The sequence below is a fragment of the Molothrus ater genome, chromosome 12 (genome assembly GCF_012460135.2).
Source record: "Molothrus ater isolate BHLD 08-10-18 breed brown headed cowbird chromosome 12, BPBGC_Mater_1.1, whole genome shotgun sequence".
NCBI lineage: Eukaryota > Metazoa > Chordata > Aves > Passeriformes > Icteridae > Molothrus > Molothrus ater.
This window is the reverse complement of record NC_050489.2, coordinates 19,345,885-19,373,225: the sequence shown is the minus strand read 5'-3', so window position 1 is coordinate 19,373,225 and position 27,341 is coordinate 19,345,885. Positions and strand designations below refer to the sequence as shown.

At 44.6% G+C, this 27,341-nt stretch overlaps 1 protein-coding gene across 1 annotated transcript in view; it reads right to left on the bottom strand.

The window, feature by feature from the left end:
• BANP (BTG3 associated nuclear protein) overlaps positions 1-27,341 on the bottom strand; it is a 112,834-nt gene that overhangs the window by 70,626 nt on the left and 14,867 nt on the right. Inside the window, exons 5-7 of the mRNA XM_036390682.2 lie at positions 15,026-15,148; positions 13,087-13,262; positions 4,404-4,643 (exon numbers count right to left, since the gene is read on the bottom strand). Coding sequence (XP_036246575.1) covers positions 4,404-4,643; positions 13,087-13,262; positions 15,026-15,148 — 539 coding nt within the window. The remainder of the gene's footprint in view (positions 1-4,403; positions 4,644-13,086; positions 13,263-15,025; positions 15,149-27,341) is intronic.

The window sequence follows — 27,341 nt, the reverse complement described above, 5'->3', positions numbered from 1 at the left end:
CAAAAAACAGCACCAGCCTGGACTGTCCCACAAAACATCCTCTGGTGAGAAACATCTGAGCTCAGCTCATCCATGAGAACTTCCTGCCCTTCCTCCAGGATTTGCAAGCAGGATAATCCCCAAGAAGGACAGAAATGTGATCTATTTGTGTTTATCCTGCTGTTATTAAGCTCAGGCTCCCCATGAAAGCTGGAGCAGCAGCGCTGAGCTCCCCACACGTTTTCCACACCACCAGAGGCAGCTCCAAGCAGCCCAACCTGCCTGGGCTGTGGGCAGCAATATTCCTATTTCTATTCTATTCCTATTCCTATTTCTATTTCTATTCCTATTCCTATTTCTCTTTCTCTCTCCATACATAAACTCATCCCACTGCCATCAATTCCACAGCCAAATGTGGTTCCTATTAAGCAGCCGTGTGTGGGCTGCAGCTCCAGAGCTGGTGTGTGGATTTTTGGGAAGCAGAGCCAGTGTTTAATTCCATTTGGCCTCTGCTGAGGACACAAGTCCTTTCAGAGTGTATTAACATCTCTTTCAACTCCTGCAGTAGGAGAAGTGCTCCCATCCCTACTGCAAGAAATGTTTTATAGAGCAGGAGCAGCACGCTTTGATGAGGGATTTCTTTCTGTGCTGTGTTTTTATGGCTTAAAAAGTGAAGTTATTTGGCATTTGAAGCAGAAAATGCATCATTCAGAGTTAAAAATCAGATTTTATCATTGGGTATTCTCAGCTAACACTTTGTTTTATGGTATTTAAAAGACAGGGATGCATTCTGGATGAAATTAAAGGGAAATGGGAAAATTCACTCTATGAGAGTGGAAGCAGATGGGAAAATTCACCCAAATTTTTCAGCACAGTTTCCTCCCCTTTGTGAGCACTGGAGGGTTTAGGTGGGGGATTGAAGCTTTTGAGTTGTTTTTTTTTCTCAGCAACAATCCTGTCCCTAACAAGAGAATTATTTCCATGTGCATAAATCATCCCCTGAGCAACAGATGTTGTCTGGAGCCCAAATAAGAATTGTGGGGTCCAATAACACAAGGGCACAGGTTCCCCCTAATGCAATTCATGAGTTTGGATCTCCTTCCTCCACCCAGCCAGAAATTCTGCATTAAATGTGCAGGTTCTGATCTTCCATCCTCGTGGAATAATTAACCAGAACTGACAAATAAGTGGGAAAATGATTGGTGAAAATCTGCAAAAACCCATGGGCAGAGCAAGGGGCTTGCACAGAAATAATACACAAAGTTACACACAATAATATATAACATATGTGTATATGTGTATATATATTATAAGTAACTAATCTTATTTAGTTTTCATTTAGTTGCTTTGATTATTTTGAAGAATAAGAATGACTGATAAATTTTCTTTTCTGAGCTTCAGAAATCCCCTCTCCATTTTTTCCAGCATGCCATGGAAAATCATCTTTTCTATTACACCATTTCTTATAACTGCAAAATTCTGAATTTGGGGATCTGTTTTTTCCAACTTGCTCGTGGAAATTGCTGTAAAATCTCCAAAGACCTAAACCTGTATTTTCTGTTAGGCAAAGAAAATTACAACTGAGGATGTTCTTGGATTGTATTTCACCAGCAAAAGTCTCCATTTTTAGCAGGGCTGAGGTAATGAGCTATTTCATGACATAGATTGTGTTTAAATCATTCTGGTTTCTTGCCCAAAAGCTCTCCTCAGTACCACTGCCACCCCACAAGCAAATTCCTACCACAAGTGAAAATTTAGACTTCCAAAGATAAACTTTCCTCTCCTCTTGTGGTAAACCCAGTGCAGAGCATCAAGAATTTTTAATAAACACACAGCTCTTCATTTTCTATACTTTCTGCATATTACACAAAATACTTTCTTATTAAATACAGATTTGCTTGGTGTTTTTCTTATAGAAAAAAAAAAAAGATGGAATATCTTTGCACTGACAAACTGCAAGAAACTTGAAACGAAAGGAAAAACAAAATCCTTTCTATTTCCTTGGGCTCCTCTGGCTGTCACTGGCACAGGCCAGGCTGATGACATTGGATTTTTCATTTCTGGTTGAATTAAGTCATCAAAGCATCATTGGCTGAGAGCAGAAGCAAATCCCACTGTGGGGAGCAGCCCTGAGGGGGTTCCCACACCAGGGACACTCGGGTTTGGGGCGATTTTCTGGGAGAACACCTCAGGGATGAAAAGCAGATGTGTGTGGACAGGGAAAGGGGATTTGGGATGGCAGGGCTCTGCCCAGGCAGGGATGGAATCACGGCACACACAAGCTCTGAGCGTGGGCACAATCCCATCCTTGAGAGCTGAGTGCTCCACGTTCCTCACCAGGCTCTGAATCCAGCTCCACTCCCACTTAATTACTGCCAGTGATAACACATGAGGTTATTAAGTGAAATCATCATTCCTGGACCACTGTTCTCACTGTTACATTTGCTGCTCCATCAAGTTCTCCTGTGTTTTCTTTGCTGGTTGCCACAGGATTCTTTGTCCTTGCTGGTAGCAGATCAACATTTCATTGCCCAAACCAGACTTCTCTGGCCAGATCCACACAGGGTCTATTTTTTCCAGAAATCCCTAGTTTTTTATGGCCTGGCTCCCAAAGAAAACAACACAGCAGCCAACAGCAGGAAGGAGTGAAGTTGTTTCAGATACCTGGATCCCAAACCATGCTCATATCACCAAAGTCAGACACGGATTGCTGCTCATGATCCGCTGCTCTCACATCTGTGCCATTCCAGACCTTCTCCAGCTGCAGGGATCACTTCCATAATCCAGTATTTTCATGGTCAGAATGCCTCACAGAAATGACATAATCCCCAGCTTGAGCTCTTGGTCACATGGACACATTCCTTCCCCATGCTCACATTGGCAAACATCTTCCTCCACAACCAGTTACAAACTGACCCATGTGATTTGTGCTCTCAGATTTGAGGGATGGGAAAAGAACTGCCTGGGAATCGCTTTAACACTGGTGCAAGATCCATTTCTTAGTGTTTCTAAAAGCTTTTAACAAAAATCTATGTTTTAATAGCAACATCGTTGACACTGATGAGATCAGCAGACAAGAAGGCTTTGGAGATCAGCATTAATTTGAATTGCCTTCTCTCTTAAAAATACATATTTAATATGTTTGTAAAAGAAGCCCAAAGTCTTCTGCTTCAGGTAAATAATGAAGCAAAAATTGCCCTAATGCAGCCACCTGAGTGGGTTAGATTTGGTTTTCAACTTCCCCAAAAATGGCCTGAAAACCACTGAAAACAGCAGCAGATAAGAGGAACATGTTTCCTGCCATCACCAAACACCATTCACATTCCCTTCCCTGTAACTATCCCACAGCCACTTCTCCAAACACCATCCCAAATAATCCCTTGCTGACCTCTTCCTAAGCCTTACCTGGAGTTTCAAATTGCCAATTCCACACAAAACTCGCCAAGAGGACAAATTATTCCCACTCCAGATCCACTGATGACTACACAAAATGTGGCTATCAAGTATCTGGTAACAAGAAGAGCTCCAGGTTTATTAGAATCCAGTTCAAGGATCACTCCTGGGCCTGCCCAGACAGCCCAACAATCCCAGCCTGTCCTTGGGAACGGTGTCCAAACACTCCTGGAGCTCTGGCAGCCTCAGGGCCGTGCCCATTCCCTGACTGCAGTGCTCAACCACCACCTGGCAGAAGAAACTTCTCCCAAAACCCTGGTTATGCTAATTTCTTGGAAATAAAGCAGAGGGAACAGACTTGGCTGTCCTCAATGTATTCACTAGCAGTCACCACAGCAGAACACGATGCTCACGTCCAGATTCCCCTTTTCATTTCAAACCAGTGGCTGTGCCTTTGTTCTACATGAAACCACATTTGATTCCTTTTAAATTAACAAATATCGTGCCTTTAACACAAATAATATCAGTCCACAGCTCCATAACAGCTTAAATAATCCAAAGACTGGTGCACATGGAGCAGACAGAAATCCAACAGCGTCCTGCCATTCCTGCTGTGAACCCAGATTTTATGATTCTGAGGTTGCCAACTTTTCCCATCACAATCTCAGCAAGTCTTTTGAAAAAAGAGACATAAATGGGAAGTCAAAAACTACAGTTCAAGACCATGCTGGTCTGAGCACTTGAACAGTACTGAAATTTGTGTTACTAATTATTTCTGCAATATTTACTATACTCACAGCTGACGGTTGCACAGATGTCAGAATTCAGAATAAAAGACTGAGGAATTTCTGGTGAATACCCACCAGCTGAAGTAAACCAGCCCTTTAGGATTTCTTCCTAAAACCCCTAAACCTTCTTCATAAACAAAAGCCACCAGAACATCTCACCACACATCAAACACACCCTTAAAATCTCATTTAACCCCTCCACGTCTGCCTTACCAACACACCAAACTCCCCGGTTTCACTCACAGCGAATCCCGTAGATCATGAGAGGATCCAGCTGCTTCTTGCCGTGCTTGCCCTGGCCCGAGAGGTTGGAGATGGCCTGGATCTCCCTGTGGAAGAGGTAATCCAGCAGGGTCAGCGCCATCTTCTCGGCCGTGCGGCAGTTGGTGCTGATGTGCAGCATGTCTGCGGGCGTGATGGGGCAGCGCACGCGCATCTCGGGGTTGTTCTCGTCACCCAGCCACGTCCCGTTGGGGTAATCCTCTGAAACACACATGGACACAGGCTGGGGTGATCCTCTGAAACACATGGAGACAGGCTGGGTGATCCTCTGAAACACACATGGAGACAGGCTGGGGTGATCCTCTGAAACACACATGGGGACAGGCTGGGTGATCCTCAGAAACACACATGGGGACAGGCTGGGGTGATCCTCAGAAACACACATGGGGACAGGCTGGGTGATCCTCTGAAACACACATGGGGCAAAGGCTGGGGTGATCCTCTGAAACACACATGGGGACAGGCTGGGGTGATCCTCTGAAACACACATGGGGCAAAGGCTGAGACAGGCTGGGTAATCCTCTGAAACACACATGGGGCAAGGGTGAGCAGGAGGCAGGCTCAGGACAGAGCCAAGATTGCTAAGTTTGCATCCTCTGCCCCAGTTTGCCTCCTGCTGTCCGTGGGCTTTCCCAGCTGAGCACAGCGGGATCCTGATGGCGGCCACTGAGAGAAAGAAACCCAAATTCACCCAGCAGTGACCAGAAGTTACTGTTGTTCATGTTCTGACCCACACAGCAACTGGTGAGGCCAGCCCAGGTGTCCAGCTCACTCTCAGAGATCTCTTTTATTGAGAAACCAGGCCCAGTGCTCTCATCCCATAAAAACGAAGGTTACTGCAGCTCTGGGATATTCTCAAAGCACAGCAAATTTCAAGCAATCAACAGCTTTAAACCTTATTTTTCCCCAACCCCAAACCCATGAGATTAAAGCAAAATTAAGCAAGATTATAGATTTAGGAAATTATAATCAATAGTGAACGCTAACCTGTTTAATCATTTAAAAGGAGTACATCAAGCAATTACAATAATTTAGGATGTAACCAGAGATCCTAAATATAATTTGGGTTTTTCCTCATATTTACTGGCTATATTATTTTCTAAATAATAGTTTCCCAAGGAACAGGCCCAGCAGAAGGATAATTATTCAATCACTAATCATCTCCCCTCTTATTCAAATATAAGACCATCAGTGCCACAGCTATACCTACCTACACACACACTCAATATATTAAGAAGCTTTTTTATTTCTTTCCCAGTTTGTCAGGGGGAAAAAAAGGAACATGAGGGATTTAATTAAATAAATAATTTGAATTCAAAGGAATATTAGGCCCTCACTTCAATTGACCTGTGCAGACAATGCCAAAAGTTGATGGATTCAAGACTAACCAGAAACTGGAACAGAGCTCAGGACCAACCCTACCTCAAGTGGAGGATGGAACACACAGTCAAAGATGAGACTCCTATTGCAGACATAAACCAAACCTCCAGAATTCCTCACACTGCTAATTGGAGCAGGGTAGGAAACACTCCAGCAATATTTCAGTGTCCACTGACATGGACCATTTGGGTTTGATTTCCATGTTTGCTCAACTGTGGAGTAAAACAAGGTTTGCTGACTGAGGGGTCACTCAGCCCTTCCACAGAGAGCTTTCCAGTAATTTATTGTGAACAGCATTCAGCTACAATTCCATTAATGACTTTTCTTTCATTAAGTGATCTTACAGCAGAGTTTTGTATGTAGACAAAAATAAACACAATAAACCAGTTCCTGGTTTCCATAACCCTGCCAGTCCCCAAAGGAGGTGACAGAGCTCAGGTCAAACAGCGTTTCCTTTTCACACCGAGCAGCACCCACAGCAAGCAGCATCTGGATATCCAAATCCTGCCCTGGGCTTTATCAGACTACAAGCCAGAAGAACTCAATAAAATAGAACATAAAAGCAACTCCAAACACTCCAAGCTGCTTTTCCAGCACGACCTTTGGGTTGAGTCACCCCACATGTCAGGGCCAAGTTCGCAGGCTGAGTAACGACAGGATGAGGCAAACGTTGGGTTGTGCAATGCTGATTTATCACTGAGAGCAGCAGATTATCAGCACGAGCACAGCCACACAACCAGGGAATGGCTTGGGCTGGAAGGGACCTCAGAATTCATCTCCTCCACCCCTGCCATGGGCAGGAACACTTTCCACTGTCCCAGGCTGCTCCCAGCCCTGTCCAGCCCGGCCTTGGGCACTGCCAGGGATGCAGGGGCAGCCACAGCTGCTCTGGGCACCCTGGGCCTCCTCACAGGGAAGAATTTCTTCCTTATATTCAGTAACTTGCAAGGAAAACTATTTATTATTGACATATGTAGCAACTCATCCCTCAAATTTTTTTCCTGCTGAAATCAGAACTTCATGCCCTGTCCTGAATATATTTTTATACACTTGCAAATTGTTTGTATTTTTTTGCCTTAATTTGATCCTTTCTTTTTTTATCCTGAGCCAGGATAGGTCACACTGGCTGCTTTCTGCTCCCAGTACCAGGTGCCATCTGAAAAATAAAGTGGTTTGGATGAGTTGTGCCTTGTTTTGCATGCCACTGTGTCTGGCCTCACCACAAGTCTGGTTACCATTATCAGGGAAAACAACAGGCTGTTCCTCAAGATAAATGGACTGGGTTAGAAAAATTTGGGCAGATCTGGCGAAGGAAAAACATCTCTGGATCAATGTGTATGTTTTTCAAAGAAATTCTAGGAAGCCTGAATAAATTATCCTCCAGCCTATCACAGCCTTGCTGCCTTACAGCTCACAGGATTGCTGTTGGATATAGGAATTTTTATTCCTTATGGAACACCTTTTGCCTGCAGACTTTTTTAACAAACGTTGTTAACCTACATGAACCAAAGATTTTGTTCAATTTGCAAAATCCTCTCTTTTTTCTGCTGGCACAGAGTCCAGAACATACTGTTTTTACCACATGCAACTGTTCTTTTATTGCTCCCAGCCTGGAAAAAAAGACATTATCTTGTTATTCTGACCTATGACCACAATCCCCCCACTAAATTATCTCTTGCATTTTCCTCCTCCTTTCAAACAGAAAGGGAATTTATTTTATAACCATTTTGCATTAAGCATGACTGAAGTTAACCATGAATCCACTGCAGCTCTGTGAGGGCACAAAAGCTGAATTATTCCTTATTTTAGATCAAAATCATTCCTGCCAGGCTGCCAACACATCCGGCACTTTGCAGGGAGCAAACACAGAACTGGCACCCAAAAATCTGCTGGAAAAAGGAAATCCAGGGCCAGTTCTGAGTGAGGCACAAACACCCTGAGCTGTGGTGTGAGGTGGAGGAGAAGGGATAAGGCAGGAGAAAAGAGATTGGGAATTGGGTGGAAATTCCCTCTGAGCAATTAAATACATAAACAGTATTGACTAAATCTGGATCATTGGAAGCTCCCAGCACTGAAACATCCTTTAATGCATGTGGAATGGCTCTTGAGGTGCATTATCAGGCTTTAGAGGTGATATCTGGGTGGAATAGGTTATTTAGTGCATGCATGTAAAAGGCAGACTGCACCCCCCAGCACTGCACAGCCATACCCTGCTGCTGCTGCTGCTCCTTAAAGGTGTCCAAAAACTCAGCCAGTGTCAGCTGGGGAGGAAGAGAACACTCAAAGAACACCCTTCCCTTCAGCTCAGTGAAGCACAACTGCACACACTCACCTGGAGCTCAGCTCTTCACACACCTTCTCATTTTGCCCTAGTTTTCTTTCTCTAATTAATTAGCTGAGGAAGAACTCCATTCCCTGGAGGGAGGCAGAGCCCTGGCACAGCTGCCCAGGGACAATGTGGGGTGTCCTCCTCTGGCCACATCCCAAACCCACCTGGATGTGTCCCTGCCTGGGACTGGGTGATCCCCAGAGCTCCCTTCCAACCATTCCCTGATCCTGTGAATTTTCCTGAGGACCCTGCTGCCCTTTTTTACACCAAGTATCAGATCACCTCTGCTCATTTCTCCTCCCAGTGCAGAAAGCCCTGCCAGCTTTATCAGAGTCCCTCTCTGCACTCACAGCCCCATTTCCCCCCACACCAATTTCTAGTTCCTCTCCATTGTTCCCCTTTTTTCAACATCACAAAATTTGCCTTTATCTCCATTCTACTGAACCCAGTTTGCTTTCCAGTGCTGGTTTTGACTCTTTTTTGCTGCATTTCTTTTATCTCCCAGCACAGCTGACCATCCATCCCTGTTTGGGACGTGCTGCCACGCAAACAAGGAATTCTCTGGGAACAGGAGGAGCCAGTGTGGGGTCAGCAGCAAAAAAAAAGCCCTGTCAAGAGAACAAAAACCAGACAGGGGCTGCTCTGGCCGTGCTCTCCCACCCAGGGAAGTGACAGACACTGAGCTGTTCCATTTTTCCATTGGGATAGGCTCCCCTGGTCTGACATGAGCTTGAAAGCAAAGCCAGGCTCTGCTCTAGCCCCAGGAGCTGTCAGTCATTCCTTTAAACTAGGGAAAACAAAAGGAAACACCTGCCCACAGAAATACTGGAATTAACATGTTCCATCACTCCAAGAAGTTGTGTTTATTTTACTCTCAAGGCTGGGTGCAAAGTTGGCAGTGGCAGCAAAAGACTGGTAGGTGCAGAGAGGCAGAAAGATGAATTAATCTTTAAAAAATTAAAATAAACCCCAAAAAAACAAATCCTAACTTACAAAAATAAACCTTCATTTCTAGAGAAATTAAATAATGTTTTGGCTGATGTATAGAAGATTCAACATCAGCATCATGTGGAGGGTTGGAACGAGATGAGCTTCAAGGTCCCTTCCAAGCAAAACCATTCCATGATTCTGTGATCTTTTAATGAGCTCCTGTCAATTAGCAGAAGTTCACAGGGGCAGTGATTAATTGGCAGAGACTCCAGAGCACTGACTTTATTAATTAAAAATCATCAAGTCTGTGGAAGGGAGGGACAACCAGGCTGTAACTTCACCTCCAGATGCAGCAGTGGAATTGAAAGCTGTGCTAAAAGAAAGGTTAAAGAGCTCTAAAGTCACATTCAGCACAACCTCGTCCAGCACAAAATGCAGCTCAGACACTGGGAATTGTGCCTGAGGAACAGCACACATGGCCTGGGCACAGAGCTGGAGTTTTTCACTAGACTGTTCTAGTGGGGGGAAAGAAAGGTTTCATTTCCTTGTGAATATCAAAGAAAAATAATGGAATAGTTTGGGTGAAGAGACACTGGAGATTGTCCAATTCCAGCCCTGACACCTTCCACCATCCCAGGGTGCTCCAAGCCCTGCCCAACCTGGCCTGGGACACTTCAGGGATGGGGCAGCCACAGAAAATCACATTTACTGATTTCTTATGAGTTTTCTCTGGGAAATCCATTCCAGGGCCTCCCCAGCCTCACAGGGAGGAATTCCTTCCCAGTATCCCACCTAACACTGCCCTGTTTCAGAGCAAACCCAGAAGAATCTTGTGCTCCAGGTAAATATTCCACAAAGGCTGAGGCTGAAGGAGACCCAGTCCCAGCTCACTCCCTGTGGATCCAGGAGCAGGAGGAATTTTGGGAACAGCCCCTGCACTCACAGGTTCTTCAGCCTCAGCACAACATCAGTGAGGCATCACTCGTTTGTTAGGAATAAGGCTCAGTTTTGGTGAAATCCAAGAGAGATTCCCTTACTTTATGACTCATGGAAGGATGTGATCAGATTAAAAGTTCAGATAAAAAAAGATCCAAAAAAACCTCAGAGAATTAAAACCCATGGACTCAAAGGGCTTTTTTAAAACCTTGGAAAATGTGTTTCACATCAGAAAATCAGATTTCTAATGTGGATTTTGCCCTTTTTTCCTTGTTTAGTATATCTTTGTTAGATTTGGGTGGAGATGGGCCAGCGTTAACTGCAAATATCCCTGTGGCAGACACCTGCAAGAAACTTGTTCATCTCAATAATTGAAAAAAAAAACCCCAAAGCAATTCCATTTTTATAATTTTCTTTGGCTTTCACCAGTCCTCATCAGTGTCTCCACATCAGCAGCACATCATTGTGTTTTAGGGTACAAAAGGTTCACTCCTGCCCTGCTCCAGCTCCTCTCACTGTCTGTGCCTGTCCTGAGGAGCTTGGCAGGAAACAGCTCCAAGTGCTCATCCCACGGGTGAGATCTGAGCCTGCCTGAGCTGGAAAATCCTGTGCACAGATAAGTCTGGGACACAGAGCTGCCTGGATTCCCACTTGGAAAGCAAATCCTGAGTGCTGCTTAATGCTGCCATTATCAAATGACTGCTTCAGATGCCAAGTTGAGGAGACAAGATGTGACTGAGGAGTTTTCTCTGGAAAAAACATCAGTCATCCCTTAATTAACACCCAGTCTCCCCTTATCTGCTCCAAAAATACACGGTCACATTTCCAGCCTGGGGCTCTCTGCATGAGAAACAGGAGGGACAGGACACAGGGAATGGTTTCACACCAGGGTTACATGGGATATTGGGAAGGAATTCCTCCCTGTGAGGCTGGGGAGGCCCTGGAATGGATTTCCCAGAGAAGCTGAGGCTGCCCCATCCCTGGAGGTGCCCAAGGCCAGGCTGGACAGGGCTGGGAGCAGCAGTGGAAGGTGTCAGGGCTGGAACTGGATGGGCTTTAAGGTCCCTTCCCACCCAAATCATTCCATGATCCCATGGCTTCAGAGCCATGAAGGCCCAAAGAATTGATTCACAAATGAAGTTCTGTGCAAGGAGGGCACTAAGGACCAGCTGCAGCATTCAGAATCTTCAGAACTTTAAAAATGCACAAGAACTCTGGAAAGCACAGGAAAAGAGTCTCAAAAGAACTGAACAGAGCAAACTTTTTCTGCTCTTACAACCCTGAAGGTGCAAGGGCAGTGTGTGAAAAGTGAAGAGGAAAATAACACTGGGCCAATTACATCCATCCCATGCAACCATTATAAAATAAACCATTACAAAAAAATAAACCTCTATAAAACAAAACACTATAAAAGACATTTCCTCATGTTTAGTGTATAACACTTAATGGCTCTCCTGCTCCAAAGGAGTATCAGTGAAACTCAAAAAGCTCTTCCTGTGCTCTTTGCTCTGCACAGGACACTGAACTGTACAAAGCTCATTGTTTTTAAGCCTAATTAGAATGTTCACAATTAAATAAAAGTGGTTCTGTGTTTGAAGTGAGAAGATGCTGCACTCCAGAACTCCCAGTAAGAACACAAGCATGCCAAAATTAACTGGATTTTAAAAAACACGTGGATTGAAGTCACAGTGCTCAGTCAGCAAAAAACCAGCCTTGTTCTACACCATTACTGGAACTGGGCTCAAAGCTTCTGAATCATTATTTTTTAAGGATAGAAAGGCAATAACACTAATTTTTAAATGATCACAATCACATGAAAGCCAGCAGAGAGCAATGAGTGCCTTTACAGAAATCCATTCCCTAAATCCTGGAAATACCCACAGCTCAATGTCAGACAAACTCAACTCTAAGCACAGTTCAGTTGTGCTTTCCAGAGCCAGGATGACAGAGTGGAGCTGTCCTGAACACCTGGTGTTTGGTCTCAGTCCTGGGCTGGGATCTCCATCCTGGTTTTACCTCTGCACACCTCAGAGTCACCTGGAATTCTGCCCCAGCTGATGAAAGCCAAGGGCTGCTGTGACTTTGCCTCTCCCTGCACACCAGCCCTGTTATTCTCCATCTTTTCCTTTATTAATAATTGAATTTGTGCCACCCTGCAGGTAAAGTCACTTAGCAATTCCATCCCGTGCAAGGGCAAGGGCAGGTGGAGGGGGGTCACTGATCTGATCCTCAAAGCATTCATCAATCTCAGAGATTTTGAATGGATGAGTGTTCCAGAGGTCTGAGGGAAATCAGATCTGCAGACATTAATGGATTAGGTGTTTCTTCAGAATTTACATGCACATCAATGGGTCAAACATCACATTTGTCTGTGCAAATCTGTGCCATACCAAGGCAGAAAGGGAATTACACAACAAACATCCTCCTGGTGCTGGCAGCTTTGCTCCTGGCATAGCTCACAGAGCAATATAAATTCTGGAATCACTGAGGCTGGAAAAAACCTCCAGGATAAGAGTCCAAGCTGTGCCCAGTCCCCACCTTGTCCCTCACCCAGAGCACCGAGTGCCACCTCAGGAATTGCTGGGACACCTCCAGGGATGGGCACTGCAACCTTCCCTGGGCAGTTCCCATCCCTGACCCCCCTTTCCATGGGGAAATTCCTGCTGATGTCCGACCTGAGCCTGCCCTGGCCCAGCCTGAGGCCGCTCCCTCTGCTCCTGTCCCTGTTCCCTGGAGAACAGCCCAACCCCCTGGCCAGGCTCTTGCATTGCCCAAGGTGCAGCCTTTGAAGGCCTTTTAATAAATCCCTACTTTATTCCTTTAACACTGTCCAGCCTCTGTCCTAGGCAGCCTCTCAAGGCATCGTTGCTTTCTCAAGACACCTGAGGGCTCTGCAGCCTCACACGAGGCCTCACTCTGAGGCCTTTAGGGCGTCAGGCCTAAACACCACCAGGACTGTGCTAAATTACCAGACCTAAGGAATTACAAGTATGCACACTACGAGTACTGAGGATACATAAAATGTACATTAAAAAAAAAGGCAAAATCTCCCCTTGGCAGGCCACGTACCTTCGGAGTTGAGGGTGATGAGGGTGACGTTGTTGCCGATGCTCTGGCTGCCCACCTGGCCGCTGTTGGACACCGAGTCGCTGGCCTCGGAGCCGCTCTCGCCGTCCTCGTTGTGGCTGTCGTCATGCCCGGGCACCTTCACCACGATGGTGTTCTGCCGGCGGCCCGGCACCGCGCTGTGGGCAAGGAACACGGGTCACCTCCAAAGAACAGCCCTCAGAAGAAACATGAGCATGGAACATCCAAATTCCAGCGTCAGTTCAGCTCGTGGGCCTGCATGTCGTTGTGGGGGCCAACACAGGTCACCTGGAGGGAACGGCCCCTCAGAAGGAACGCGAGCATGGAATATCCAAATTCCAGAGTTACTCAGTTCAGCTCGTGGGCCTGCACATCGTTGTGAGGGCCAACACAGGTCACCTGGAGGGAACAGCCCCTCAGCACAAATGTGAGCATGGAATATCCAAATTCCAGCGTCACTCGGTTCAGGTTATGGCCCTGCATGTCATTGTGAGGGCCAACACAGGTCACCTGGAGGGAACAGCGCCTCAGAAGGAACATGAGCATGGAATATCCAAATTCCAGCGTCAGTTCAGCTCGTGGGCCTGCACCTCGTTGTGAGGGACAACACAGGCCACCTCAAGGGAATGCCCCCTGAGAAGGAATGTGAGCATGGAATATCCAAATTCCAGAGTTACTCAGTTCAGCTTGTGGCCCTGCACATCGTTGTGAGGGCCAACACAGGTCACCTGGAGGGAACAGCGCCTCAGAAGGAACGTGAGCATGGACTATCCAAATTCCAGAGTTACCGAGTTCAGCTCATGGCCCTGCACATTCTTGTGAGGTCAGCTCCAGAGAACAGCCCCTCAGCATAAATGTGAGCATGGAATATCCAAATTGAAGCGTTACTGAATTCAGCCTGTGGCCCTGCACATTGTTGTGAGGACCAACGCAGGTCACCTCCAGAGAACAACCCCTCAGAAGGAACGTGAGCATGGAATATCCAGATTCCAGTGTCACTCAGTCCAGCTCATGGCCCCACACATTGTTCTGAGGGAATTAAAAGCACTAATTGACAAAATAAATGCGTTGGATAAAATCAGCTCCTTTAAATCACTCTGCTCCTGTAGAACTGGGAGCCATCCAGCAGAATAAAAATCACACAGGATCACCAGGTTGGAAGAGACCTTAAAGATCATCAAGTCCAACCCATGCCCTAACACCACCTCAACTAAACCATGGCACCCAGTGCCACATCCAATCTCTTTTTAAACACATCCAGGGATGGTGACTCCACCACCTCCTCAGGCAGATGAATCCAATACTTTACCACTCTTTCAGTAAAATGCTTTCTCCTAACATCCAACCTAAATTTCCCTTTGTGCAGGTTAAGACTGTGTCCTTTGTGTCACACCTAGCAGAAAGAATAAAAAAATCTTAGGTATCAACTTCCTACATCTGCCTCAATGGAAAAGTCTAGGCCCCATGTGCAAAACAAAAGAAATATCCCAGTAATTTATAAAAATATATTAATTACGACCATTTTCCACCCAGAATCCCCAGGTCTGCTTGTTTAAAATTCACTTTAGATAGTCCAAGTTTTGCTTGGACTGCATATTCCTCCTTCAGCTGGTTAAATACAGGATTTTGGCCTGTTCTCAAGGGATTGTGCATCCATGTAAAAATCCACAGCTATAGGAAACCCTTCTTTAACTTGACCCAGAGATAATCCCAGCTCCTCCAGGATGTTCTCTCCCACCAAGGGGGAAGCAAGAGAACCTTTCCAAGCCCAGGTTCAATCTTTCCCCCATTCCTTGATTTCCTTGAGGAATCCCCTCAAGGATTCCTCATTTTTCCCTTTAAATGGAAGGGAAAAACTGGCCTTTGAGACTGGTCCTGGCCAGGGAGGGAAGGAGGGAGGGTTCCAGGGAATGGCACTCACTTGCTGAGGATGTTCTCCAGGGAATCTGCTGCTCTGCTCAGAGGCTCCTCCTGCCCCACCATCTTGGCCACGATGGAGTTCTGCCGGTCGTTGTTGAGGATCACCGTGGTCTGAGGGACAACACTGCAGAAACAAATAATCACAGAGGGAACAGGAATGTAAAGGAGCAAAGCTTATAAATAATCCATGAAGAGGGTTTTGGTTTGAGTAATCCAGGGAGGGTCCGGGCCTCATCCCTCTCCCGGCACCGCTGACGCCGGCAATCCATCGAGGCTGACACCGGCACCACCTCGAGCACTCTGATTTTCCCAGAGGATGGATGGCTCCTATGGAATTATATAAAAGTCCACGACCCCTGGGGAAGCAAGAAGGAATTCATCAATTCAGGACACACAGGGGGATGTGTGTAAATCACAGCTCCACCAAATTCTTTCTGGGAGAATCTGAGTGGTTGCAGAGGTACTGTGGCCAATTTACAAGGTAATGCATCAGTTTCAGTAGGATAATTCTTAGGAAAAGAGAATTTGAAAGGATTTATTGCAAAAGTGGACAATGAGCATGGTTAAAGGGCATGTGTTGTCCTCCAGGGTGGGGAGATGAGCAGCACAAGAAGCATCAGAGCAAACAGGACCAGACTGTAACCAAATAAAAACAAAACTAAACTACTTCTTGCGTGGATTTCACACATTAAAAAGCCTAAATCCAAACACCAAAATCATTTCATGTGTGAGAAACCAGAAAAAGCTTCTCTTATCACTCCTGATGACAATGGAGAAGGAAAACTCGAGACAGGCTAAATTGACACTGGAGTACAAAAGGAAATATGGAACAAACAACTGTCTCCACATGCAGCTGGGCACCTGAGCTGTTTGCAGGGATTATTCACATTACTGCCACACCACACTCAATATTCCCAGGTGTGGATTTCAGACTTAAACTGTTCCTGCTGTGCTCAGGGAGGACTGAGGCTGAGAAATGTTGGTTTAGTTCCCCTTTGCTCTCCCCACAGTAAACAGCTTGTTCTTGTTGTCACTGCTCCAACATCCCAAACGTGACTGAGGGTCATTTATTTTCCCCTGGCTAATTACTGAAACACAAATTAAGCCAATTTTGGTGATAGCAAGTGCACTTCCTTCAGCTGCAGCAGAACACACACTTGAACATTCTCGTGTCTGTGTAAGCCTCAAGTGCCAAATTATCCATCATCAAGGAAAGATAAGGCCCTGTCATGGAGCTGAGGATGAATGGATCCCAATTTTGGCACCAACAAAATGCTTGACCCCAGATTTTTTGGCTCCAAAAGCCCCAGGCTGCAATGCCCTGCCTCCCCCTGCCAGGGACTGCCTGTGCTGCTGGGATTCCTCAGGGACCCCATGGCTGCAGAGCTGGGCAGGCTCTGGGAGATTTGGGCTCATCCCAGGCAAGGGCAGGCTCTGCCAGAGCTCCCCGTGGGCACATGGAGCTCAGAATTCAGAAAGAAAGAAAGAAATGGGGGCTTCTGGTGCTTTCCTGTTGTTCTCTGGAGAATCAGGATTTAGGGCACTTCCAGTCAAAAGGGAAAAAACCCCACATTTTTATTTCTGAAAAAAAGACAACTTCCATCTCTTTTCTCTGCACCAAACATTTTAAAACCTCACCAAACACTTGATAAAAGAGGGAGATGTGGCAGGGCTGGCAGCTCCCAGGCCAGCAGCATCGTGTGTGTGCTCATTACATTGCCCAAATTATCCAGAGAGCTGCCCTGCAAGTTCTCACATCCCACTTGAAAATGTTCAAGTATTTTACACTTCCTTTCAGACACTGTTCTTTATCAGCATCTCCCTTGCAATCACTTCTGAAGGCCTGTTTAAAATGTCACTTACCAAAGCTTCTTTTTAATGAAGACTCTGAATAATTAATTTCAACTGGAGAGATAAATGCAATAAAATTACATTTAGAAAGTCCTTAGCATTTTGCTCTTATTAAGTTTCTATCTGAAGAAAAAAATAAAAGCCTTAGCACTAAAAATTGGCATAAAATAAGGAATTGAGGGGGGTTGCTTTGTCTTAGGAATGTTCATTTTTATGGACTTGCTTGAAATTCTTTCTGATGTCCAATCTGGACCTCCCCAGGAGCAGCTTGAGGCTGCTCCCTCTCATCCTGTCCCTGCTCCCTGGGAGCAGAGCCCAATTCCCACCTGGCTGCACCCTCCTGGCAGGGACTTGTGGAGGATGATAAAGAATTTGCTTCCCTTGGAGATGTTCCAGTCCCTGTTTTCAGATTTATTTAGAAATCTGATGAATAGCCACAAAATAAAAAAATGGAATTCTACATAAAATCAAAATATTGGGCCAAGCTGAAAAAAATCCATTAAAATTCATTAAAGCTAAGTGCATCCTTGGATTGTTCCCATTCCTTTCTTCAATCTCTCCATCTCTTTCTGAAGATGAAACTGCTTTAACCATTCTCTCTGTACTAAAACACAGAGAACACAAAGGAGGAGGAGGAGGAGGAGGAGAGCTGTGGATACTCCCTCAGACCCCAAGGGAAGCAATTTTGAGTGCTGCCAGTACTCAGGGGGAAGATGGAAGGAAAATATTCCAGGGGTCAGGGGAGTTTCACAAACCCAGAGTGACTGCACAGCCCCAGAACTTTCCATTTGTGCTCACATATTCATTTCCCCACAAGCATTAGGACTTGGAGAGACTGGAGCAGCAATTTGCCTCTTCTTGGACACAACTCTCTAAAAAAGTTTAAATGCATGCAACCTGCAGATATCTGGGAATTTTTTAATGCAGTTTACTGAATAACCTGTCAAATTACAGGTGAAAATATTCCTAAAAAATAAACATACCAACTAATGACCGCATATTTAGCCTTTGATTTTTATTTATTTTAAATACAAAAGGCCAGTCTATATTTTGCATAAGGAAATTGCTGGCAAAGGTCATTTTCAGTATGGAAAATGTGTGAGTCAGATCTGATCATTCATCTTAAAGGCTGGGGTCCCATTGCCAATAACCTGCCAATCACCCAGAGTGCAGCCAGAGACAGAAAAGAACTTTTGGCAATGCCAGGACCATCCCCTTCTCTTCCCAGCTGAGCTTTCCATTTGGAGAGAGAGAAAAATCAGGCAGAAGGAATGAACTGACATTTGTCTCTTCCATGGGGATCAAAAGTGTTTCTCTAAAAAACTGAAAATGACCTGGAGTGAGATTTTCAGGCAGGTTCTTCTCTTTGTCCTCACTCCCATGGATCAGCTCATGGAGAGGTGTTAATGGGAAGAGGAGCTGGAATTCCTGCTGGAAAACTCTGCAGCCTAAGGGAAAGCCAGGCTGGAAAAGAGCCCTTGAACTTTGCTATTTCCCAGTTTAAATTAAAATTTAAATGTACAGTTCATGTGTGGAAGAATATCACAATTATCTCTAGCAGGGAGAAAATCTAAATATAACAAATATTTTTGTACAATGTGCTGTTTTCCTTATTTTATCCCTAGTTTATCTTGCACTAACACTCATGTTCATCCTTAACAACAGCCCCTTTTTAGATCTTTTCATCATTATTTAGGCAGATAATGTCCCAATGCTCCTTCCTCCTGATGGCCACCTGCTTCCTTTGCCTGCTGCTGACAGAGTTAAGGATCCCTATCCAAAGAGGAGAGAGAAAAGCCACCAACTGGCACAGAATCCATGAAATGGCTTTGGGTCGATGCTCCAAAATGAACAAACCTGTCAACAAGCACACTGTGCACAGGCACCTCAACAATTCAAACTTCAAGCCCCAAATTCATGGTCCAGGCACAGGCAACTGCCAAAAAAGCAGCAGTGGCATCCATCATTTTCAGAGAGCTGAGGATTAAAAGTTCTCTTTGGATTCTGGACGTGCCCCAGAGCAAAGACCCCAGGAACAGCCCTGGAACAGGTCAAGCCAAAGTCCAGCAGGCAGGGCTGGAAAAACCTGGAGCTGAGAGCCCTGGGAGCAATTTATAATAAAAGATAAAGCAAATGCTGCTTTATCCAAACAATTTAAACACAGTCAATGTCGGATTTTCAACTCAACTCAGTACAAATCAGAGATTTTCCAAGTTACAAAATCTATCTTTACCTACAGAGGAGCCTCTGGTTGGCTGGAGGCAGGAGAACATCAATTACTGGCTTTAAGATTAACAGCTTTAAAAATTGGATTAAAACTAAATTTAAAAAAATTAATTTAAACACTCCTGGGGATTATTGTGCTCTGAGAAAAGCTAAACCCACCTGGAGAACCCAACTCCAAAATGACAACACCCATTTCCAAGGAGTTCATCAACTCAAACCCTCCTGTTCCCAAGCCAGCCTTGCTCCTCCAGGGATTTTCCACCACCTCGATGGGGACACAAATTATTTTAGATCTTGGTTTAAAAAAATACAACAAAATTTTAAAATCTCTTATTTGGAACACAGCTGAAACTGTAAGAATTAAGTGTGGTGACACAGGGACAAGGAATACTTTGCTTTTAAGAAGTACACACAAAACTAGGAAAAATAACAAAAAAGCAAGAAAAAAACCCCAAGAAAAATGAAAAAAATATATATAATAGAAAAGGAATAAAGAGAAAATATATCATTTTTTTAAAAAATAAAAATGGGAAAAAAAGCTTTTAAAAAAATTTTTTAAAAGGAAAAATGGAAATAAACAGGGGGGGAAATAAACAGGGGGGGAAATACCCATCCAGGCAACGTGTGACATAACCAGGATTGAAAAGTGCTAGAAATTACATTAATTATCAGTCTTCTACTTTTGATTATGGCCAAGAAAAGGCCAGGTCATGCCATAACCAGCAGGTCAATACCACCCTTTTTGAAGATAAATGTACTCATAAAAATACAACAGCAGAGATATCTTGTTTTCAGCCAGTCTGGGAAGAAATTTACAGTTATTACCCTTCTTTGAGCCTTAACTTCCTGAGGCAGATAAGGAGCAGCACTGCAGCACGTGGAGATTGTGCTCAGTGGGAAATGAGGCAGCTGCCCTGACCCCCAGCAAGTCCCAGGAGTGAAATTATTGATTAAAATAGAAATTCTGCATGTTTAGAAAACACAGTTTGAATCAGGAGAAAGATTTGGAATCCTTCATTATACAATTAGTTACTTTGAGATGGTTTTCCTGATTTTCTGACAAATTCTGGTATCAGTAGAAGGCTGATTTAAGCACTAAATTCAATTTAGATTTAAGCACTCAAATCTTGGGGGTGGAGAAGCAGTGCTATAAATTGGATTTCAAGATATTAATTACAGGAAATGAAGCCTCAGTGATCACCAGGTAACAAATAAATACAATTATCAGGTTCCTGTAAACACCCCTGAGCTCTTTCTGGGAGTTTGTAAATAACTCCCACCAGGTAATTCTGCTTTTCCAAGTTCCCAGCCAGCTCCGTGCCCTTGCCACCACCACAGACATCTTCCAGCCATTCCAAGGACGCTTGGAATGAAATTAGGGATTAAATCTCAAATTTCCAGATCCCCTGAGGGCACCCTAAAGAAATCCTGCTCTTCCCTTGGTATGAAAAACACAATTTCAGGAGTTATTGGGAGCAGATTTCCCGCTCACGGAACAAAGAGATGGAGCTCAAGATATGCAAAAATGTACAGTTCCTAAAAAAAGGGGGGGAAAAGACATTCCAAGGGTTTTAGGGGTTTTAGGGGTGGAAATGCAGCAGTTAAGGGGCAGCTGCTGCCAAGGACAGCAGATGGATCAGGGGCTCCAACCTCAGCGAGATCTGGGAGAGGTTCTGGAGCCACAAAGGCTGGAAAAGACCTCCAGGATCAGCAATTCCAACCTTTAGGGGTGGTTCATCCTTGGGAATCCTTCTATTGCTCCTTTCCATCCTGCTTCAAGTTAAACTGGGGCCCTCCAAACCCACTGAAAGAAATAAATTATTTACTTTTCAAACTCAAGCGTTTGAAATGACTCGAAATTTCAATTATTCTATGATTTGCTCAAAGCAAGACTGGTCGTTTTCACAATTTTTAAAAACAAAATCACTGCTTTAAACTGCTCTCAACTGGTACACAAATTATCCTGGACACCACCTAAATATCTTTCCAAACCTTGTCCCTTTAATCACTAATTGATTACCTGCTCTCCTCTTCATTTATTTTCTGGCACTGGCAGAATTAACTCCCCAACCTACAGGAAAAGTTTCCAGGGTCTGCTTTTACTGCTGAATTTTCAAATTCCCAGTGTCTGCACCATTCAAAATATTTAAATTCTGCCAGGCTGGAACCCGAAAGGATAAATAAGGCTTTTCTGCCCCCTTCTGTTTATGGTCCGCTCAATAAATTAAATATATTGTGTGTAACACAGACTTTCACAACCCAGTGCTCTGCTTCACACTGATAAAGATTTGTAGAGTTTCACTGAACATTATCCCATTTTACAACATCCATGAGGTAAAAACCTGCCTACTTTTATTAAATATAAGAATTTTTTAATTGTTTCTTTGGGCAGAAAGCAAAGATGAGCCCTACAAAGGCCTGAACCAAATCCCACTTCCTGCACCTTTCCATTTATTCTTGGAATAATAATAATATATAACATATATATTATAATATCTTATATATTATTATATAGTAATATTAATATTATTAATGTATTTAGTGTTATATATTCAATAATAATAACAATAATAATACTCCTGGCTGTGCTCATGGAGCCATGGAATTCAATGTTCTGCCTTCCCAGGAATTCATCTCATTGCTGGGATTTGGCAAGCTTAACCCACATTTTAATAGGTTATAATTGATTTTTAAATGTTCTTAGACAGTAATTAAAGTGGCAAATGCCCCCCTAATCTGTGTCTAAATCCAAATCCTGTTTGATTCCCATGTATTCCTCTTTTTTTCCCCTTCCCAGACACCCTTACAATGAAAGGATGTTGATTTTAAATAGAACCAAAAGGATTCCCTGAGGTCTCTGACCCAAAGCAAGTGTTTCAGCTGAGTGGCAATAAATCACCTGTTATCCACACGTGGCTAAGGGTGAAGAGCAATCCTGCAAACCTCCCAAATTAAAGGGTTTCACATTTATCCTGAGCTAAGTTAACAGGGAAAATGCCCAATTTCCTAGCAAAAAAAGTAAAATATCAAACCTAGTAACACATCTGAAACCTGAAGGAGCTTTATTACCTAAAATCTGATTTTCAGTGCAAATTCTCTTTAAGAATTCAAAACCACCTCTTTTTAAAAGTTCATTTTGGTGGTTTAAGCCTGACAGGCACATTTGAAACAGCACCAGTGCAATTAAAAAGATCCAAACCACACTTTTTCCATCCTTTTCTCAGCCCTAAATCATCAGCTGCTACTTGCTCAGCTCTCAGTTGAATTATTGGACTCTCAGAAATGATATTTCATCAGAAACCATTAACTTTAGAGAAACTGCAGCGGGGAGAAGGAATCCACAGTTCAAATCTTGGTCAGTCTGAGAAGCTGTATAAATGAATTCCACCCCATCCATGCAGGAACTGCTGAACTCTGTAAAACCCAGCTGAAGGGGTGATGGTAAATCGTTGGTTTCATTCCATAACTGACCTTTCCCCTGAAATGCTGCAAGTCAGACACTGCCTCCAATTTATCAACAAATCCTGGGCCCTTGGCTCCCCAATATCCAACACTCCTGGAATGTGAAATTCCACAAGAACTCTGCTGGGGGAGCTGGTTAATGCAAGAGGCCACTTCCTCCTAATCCTGGGGGAATTTGGAATTCATAAAAATCCCAGCCCTTTTTTTCAATAATCAACTCGTTTTCAATAATCAACTGGTGTTGCTGATAAATCAAACAGATCCCAGAAATCTTCTCCATGAAATCCATGTGGCCAGAAAGGCAAAATAAAATTAAACCTCAAGAGGTTGAGGCTGACACGTTTTGTGACAAATTAGGAGATTTTGGAAAGCACTGCTGTGTTTTCCAAGGAATTAAAGATGTCAAGTTTTGGGAGGTTTTTTGGTTTTTTTTTTTTTCCATTCCACTGCCAAAGAAACAACAGAACTCTGGATAAAGAAAAAGGAGCTGACAGATAATCTAATAATGCCTTTATTTCATTTGTTCTGTTTATAAACTCCATTTTTGAACGCAGGACAGAACTGTAATTTTCAGAGAAACTTCTCTACTACACCTCAAGAAGGAATTTGGGGTTTTCACCACATATCCCAAGGCACAACAATTCCTGCAGGCTGAAACTGCTCAGTGCTGGCACGAAGGTGACAAACACTGACTTCCCTCATGTACAAAACCACACAAAACACAATTCACAAACTCGACCTGAAAACAGAGTGTTCATACACAAATGATGTGTGGAAACCCTTGATCTCTTTATCAGAACTGAAAACAGGGGACTCCAAAGGCTGGAAAAGCAACAATTTTGTGGCCCAATCCACAAAATTATGAAAAACCATTCAAATTCTCACCCCCTAAACTGAAAATTCACTTCACCAAATTATTTTACTCAAAAATATCCAAATTTTACTTCCACTTCTTCTGTAGTCTTTAAAAATCTTGTGATTCCAGACAGGATTTTTTAATTCACGAAGTGTTAATGATGATTTTCTCATTGTCAATAATGACTCTGTTTCCCCACAGGGAGTGTAACCAAAATGAACGTGGAGAGAACAGACCCCAGACAATTGTGCCATTCTCCTGCAGCCCCTTCCTCCTCAATCCTCCAGGAAAACAGAATTCCACCTGGGAGAATCCCAGAACCCAAATATTCTAAAGAATTGTTGGTAATTATTTATGGAATTCCAAAGAAACACTTGCTCCCGTGGCAGAGCCTGCTGACAGACAGGGAAAGGTTGGGAATTCCTCCATCCCAACAAGGACAAAAGTCCAGCTGTGGCTCTGTCCAAGCCTCCCAAAATTCACTTTTTGCACATTTGCTGCTGGGTGGGGCCCCAGGAAAGGCCAAGGATAAATAAAGGAGAAATGAACCTGCATTGCTGCAGAATTTCCTGCAAACCTGGGCAACTCCAAAGTTCTCCAAATCAAACCCTGAGAGCTCATCCCGAATTTCTGACTCTGTACCTGACTCCCTCCTCAGCCCCAGGCACTGCTGGGTTGTCTCCAGGGCTGAATCTGCTGCCAGGGAAATGTTTTTCCAGGCTGATTCGTGGACCTGCACCTTGAAAAGAAACCCTTCACCCTGCCTGATCCTCTGCTCCTCAATCCATGCTTTGTTGCCAAGTAAATCAATTAAAATCTTCCTGCAAATTCAGGGTCTTCAGAAGCAATTCCAAGAAGGAACAATTAGCTCTTAAATTGAGTTAAAACCAGCAAAAATCCTGAAGGTTCCCAATGTTAATTTATTTATCACTGAGTGAAATAAAAGGATATAAAGTGGTTTACATCCCCTAATGAGTTATAATATCAACTGCAGTGAACACAGGGAAGAGACTCAGCAGCCACTGCTCACTGATAAGGGCTGAGGAATTATTATTTCTTCTAAAAGTCTGGATTAGCATAGTGGGATAGTTTATTATAATCAGTAAAAATCCTCCTGATAAAAACGCAATTAGGTTGGCCAAGGGGTTTGTAACTCACAGAAAGAATAAATATATAGATATATATAAATTTAAAAAATAGAATTCTGGCTATTTTAGGGTTTATACACCAATACCTTGATTATATTTCTTTAGGTTTGTTTGTTTTCCTAAAGGTTTTATGGAGAAGCAAAAGTATATTTGCTAAATCTAGAACAGTCCCCCTACAATTCATTCCACACCACATCCTCTGCTTTACAACCTCATTTAAGATCATCTCAGCTCTCGAGTTTGCATTATTTGACCCCAAACCCACTTACAAACAAGGAAACAATGAGCAGAAACACAGCTCTGGAATTTGGGGGATGTGGAGCCAGGGGGCTTTGCCAAATGGCAAATTTCAAAGTGGGTGGACAAGTCTTGTTCTCCAAATTCAATTCAATTGTTCTGCTGATTAAATCCAATGGTAAAGCAAACATTTCAATGATCCACACCTACAAAACCACAGCAAATTCAAACATCCCATCTGGTACAAAACTGCATCTGAGGATTAATTAGCCACATTAATTAGCCAATGTTCAACCCCCAACGAGTTTTGTTCAAGGACACCAGGATGGATTTTGGCTCATTAATTGAGTGCAATTAATCTACAGTTCCATTTACTACTGTCCCACTCTCATTAAAGACAAAAAAAGAAATGTTTTTATCTCTATACTTGTTGTCAATTACCCACAAATACATATGGAACAGAACCAGATGCTTGTGGTCTGTTTTTTAACTGTAGCAAAAAAAAAAAACAGGCCCAGGAAAATACCTGAGCTCCATTTACCTCTGGATTTTCTCCATTTACATCTGAACACCTCCAGCCTGGCCTTGGGCACTTCCAGGGGTGCCACAGCACACACCATGATGTGGAAAAGCAACAATTTTGTGGCCCAATCCACAAAATTATGGAAAACAATTCAAATTCTCACCCCCTAAACTGAAATTTCACTTCACCAAATTATTTTACTCAAAAACATCCAAATTTTACTTCCACTTCTTCTGTAGTCTTTAAAAATCTTGGTGATTCCAAACAAAATTCTAAAATTTGATGACATACAGAGTACCAGCACACAATTCCAGAAAGCTTGAAGCATTCCCCATCCACAGTAACACCATTCCTCACCAGAAGGCTTCAGGTGCCTGCCCCCACAGAGTAACACCCTGCCACTTCAGAAGGCTGCAGCAGCTGCTCCTCCTGTCCTTCAGCCCAGCCTCTTATCCCCCCTGATGTTCATGCCCTGCCCCTGCGTGCCCTCACATTCATGCCCTAATCCTGTGTGCCCTCTGCTCCCCCCTGTTCATGCCCTGCCCCTGCGTGCCCTCACATTCATGTCCTGCCCTGTGTGCCCTCTGCTCCCTCCTGTTCATGCCCTGCTCCTCTGCTCCCTCACATTCATGCCCTAATCCTGGGTGCCCTCTGCTCCCTGATGTTCATGGCCTGCCCCTGTGTGCCCTCAAATTCATGCCCTAATCCTCACATTCATGCCCTGCACCTGTCTGCCCTCAAATTCATGCCCTGCTCCTGTGTGCCCTCTGCTCCCTGATGTTCATGCCCTGCTCCTGTGTGCCCTCCATTCATGCCCTAATCCTGGGTGGCCCTCACATTCATGCCCTGTCCCTGTGTGCCCTCACATTCATGCCCTAATCCTGGGTGCCCTCACATTCATGCCCTGCCCCTGGGTGCCCTCACATTCATGCCCTAATCCTGTGTGCCCTCTGCTCCCTGATGTTCATGTCCCTGCACCTGTCTGCCCTCACATTCATGCCCTGCTCCTGTGTGCCCTCACATTCATGCCTGCTCCTGTGTGCCCTCACATTCATGCCCTGCCCCTGGGTGCCCTCTGCTCCCTCACATTCATGCCCTGCCCCTGGGTGCCTCTGCTCCTGAGGTTCATGTCAAATTCATGCCCTGCCCTAGGTGCCCTCTGTTCCCTCACATTCATGCCCTGCCCCTGGGTGCCCTCTGTTCATGCCCTGCCCCTATGTGCCCTCTGTTCATGCCCTGCCCCTGGGTGCCCTCTGTTCATGCCCTGCCCCTGGGTGCCCTCTGCTCCCTGGTGGTTGCCCAGCACCCCTGGGCACTCCATGGCTCGTTGCTGCCAGTGCTGCTCTCCTGCTCCTCACACTGTGCCCAGTTAGGGATGGGCTGGGCCAGCCCCACTCCAATCACCACAAACTCCGTGCCTGCACAGGGGCAGCCACAGCTTCTCTCTCCCACCCTCCCAGGGAACAATTCCTTCCCAATATCCCACCCAGCCCTGCCCTCTGGCAGTGGGAGCCATTCCCTGGGTCCTGTCCCTCCAACTCGTGTCCAAACTCCTTCCCCATCTTTCCTGCAGCTCTTTCAGGTCCTGGAAGGCCACACTGAGGTCACCCCAAAGCTTCTCCTGTCCAGGTGAACAATCCCACCTCTGCCAGCCTTTCTGCTCCATCCTCTGCTCATCCTCCATCCTCTGGGCTCTGTCCAGCAGCTCCAGGTCCCTGCTGTGCTGGGGCAGCTCTGCAGGTGGGGTCTCACCTGAGGGGCAGAATCAAGGCCAGCCCCCACCCACCAGCACCTCCAGCTCATGGATTCCCACAGGCCAAATTCTCAGCCAGGATCCTGAATTTACTGGATTTATTCCCATTTTTTCCCAAGAGCTGCTCTCCTGGCAGTGCAGCACCATCTTCCCTGACAGCCTTTAATAACCACAACTTTTTGTTACAGCAGCAAACCCAGCGTGAGTTTGGTGGCAGGAGGAGGAGAAGGAGGCTGGAGAATCCTATTCCTGTGGAGAATC